Below are 2,264 nucleotides of genomic sequence, written 5' to 3'. Positions count from 1 at the left end.
CGTGCGTGGAGGCTGCGGGGGTCTGCTCCCGCAGTGACACGCGCCGGCACAGGTGAAGTCCTCCTACTCCGCCCCGGTGAAAATTAAACAAGCGGCCGCTCGGTGGCAGCGCCTCCACGCACACCGGCAAGTCGCTTCCTCGCCAGGGAGGTCACAAGTTTTCTGTTCCAGTTCCCACTCTGCTCCGCAGACCTTTCTCACGGTTCTCGATTTTCATCATACCACAAAACTTCTCTTTTCCATTCACTTGTTTCTGCTATTCTGAAGCTGCCTGAGACGTAGATTCCCAACAGAAGGGCCAAGAAAGGCCAAACTCCCAGACAACCCCACATATATAAGATGGAAGTGAGACTTCAGTTACAGAGAAGCTGGGGACAGGGTGACGTCATGCTGGAGGTCTGGGCTTCACCACTGCTGGTGGTGGATGTGAAGCAGAGCTAGGGCTGGCTAGTGTTTCATTGGCCCAGCCTCTTCGAATACTGATCGTAAGTGATTCCATCAAGAAGCCTGGCCAAGTCCATGGTCAATAGAAAACCATTGGGACCAGTGGGCAATTACACACTATTCACTTGTGTCTGACTGGTTAAGAAAGAATGAGAAGGAGGCCCTCTTTCTGCTGCCTGTGTCAGCCAAATAGGATAATGGACACAGATGGACACAGATTAGTCGCTCTTGGATCCCAGAGCAACAACGGAACAGCGAGGTCCTTGGGTGAACTGTTCAGACCGACCCATGCTCTCCTCCCGTACAGTCAGCAGGGCGGAGGAGGGACTGATCTGAACCGAGCACTCATCCTCGACGGGGACTCTCTCGCCCCCAGCCTGACCATGTCCAGCTAATATAAAGACTGAGAAGTCACGAGAAGACGGTCTGTCATCTAGAGTCTGCGTTGAGGATGGTGGTGTGTGAACATGAAAGAAGCAAATGATCTGTGGGACGTTGGGTAAATCAAGATCGCCGCCTAGTGGAGACAAAAACATGCCGGGGAATCCTGCCCTGAATCGGCTGCTGTTTCAGCACCGAAATGCTCCCCCACGGAAGTAACGGGGCTCTTTCACGTCACCAGCTCCGGTGTTGTGCAGACTCCCCAGCCGCTCTCTGAGACGTCCAACTAGCAGCTTTACAGATCAAGCCTCATTTACTGAAATCCTCAGGTATCTGAAGTAGCAAAACTGCCCCTAATGAGTTTTCAGTTCCTAAGTACCAAATTCCTCTAGAAAAAAACTATAGTTGGGTCTAGAGGTATGGTTGCATTTATCTGGCACATTTCTGCAATCTTTTGTGCCTGTAGTCCTCTGCACACGGGGCAATTGCTCTGAGTGAGAGCCAAAGTCCATGGGAGACGAAGGCCCTGCATTGGAGACTTCTCCCCCGGCCTCTCCCGGAGGCAGTCAGTGTCAAAAGCGCCTGGGATGGCAGAGGCGGTTTTTGCACGTCTCCCCAGTGGCATGTTCTTCCTGTGCGTCCCTCAGGGCGCAGTAATACACCGCCGTGTCTGCCAGCTCCAGAGCTATGATTTCCAAAGCCGTGGAGTTGTCATCGGTCTGCGAAGAAAACCGCTTTTGGGCAAAATCGGCAGCGTTGCTGGTCGAGCTGGCGGTCCTTATTCCTCGGTAGAGAATGAACTGCAGGGCTCGGTCCGGGTAGTGGCGGTACCAGTACAGATAGTAGGCATAATTGTTGCTGGTTTTGTAGTTACAGCGCAGTGTCACGTTGTCTCCTTCTGCTGCAGACACCTGAGTCCCTTCGGGTTCAATCGAGTCGCCCCGCACAGCCCCTGCCCATGAAACAGTCAAACACAGGCAAGTTCATAAAGCCAGTGCGTGCGGAAAGCCATAAGATGACGGAGGAAAGGAGAGCTGAGAAGCCTTAGCAATGAGCCCGTCTGGGCGGACAGAGGAAAGAGCCGGTTACCTGAGCACATCGTCAGTATAGACAGGCTGAGAATGAGACACGTCTCCATTGATTGAACAAAGCGACCTTGCTGGCTGGTCCGTGTGGAAAACACAACACTCACAGAAGAAGGTGCTTGACTGAACACGGCTAGCTTTAACGGGGCGCGAGTACTGTACCGGTGCTGAGGGAGTGCGGGCACTTGAACCGACCCTGGGGCGTGCGTTCGCCACCGAGCTGGCTGTGGCACCACCTCCCTTTCCGCTGTACAAAGACACTGGGCTTTGTGGCTTTTGAAAACAGTCGCTTCCTCGCTGTGTTGTTATCCCGTTGGTAGAGTCCGAGTGTTTGTGCGTCACATGGCCTTCTTT

The 2,264-nt window shown here is 53.4% G+C and overlaps 1 gene segment (V, D, J or C); it reads right to left on the bottom strand.

Annotated features, from left to right (window-relative positions):
• Positions 1 to 1,397: 1,397 nt before the first annotated feature.
• On the bottom strand, positions 1,398 to 1,924 carry LOC102382288. The segment is given in 2 exon segments: positions 1,398 to 1,777; positions 1,915 to 1,924. Coding segments are annotated over 2 exon segments (390 nt in total).
• Positions 1,925 to 2,264: the final 340 nt, after the last annotated feature.

The sequence above is a fragment of the Alligator sinensis genome, unplaced genomic scaffold (assembly GCF_000455745.1).
Source record: "Alligator sinensis unplaced genomic scaffold, ASM45574v1 scaffold1124_1, whole genome shotgun sequence".
Taxonomy (NCBI): Eukaryota; Metazoa; Chordata; order Crocodylia; family Alligatoridae; genus Alligator; species Alligator sinensis.
The sequence above is the reverse complement of the archived record's forward strand: the minus strand, read 5'-3'. Positions and strand labels throughout refer to the sequence as shown.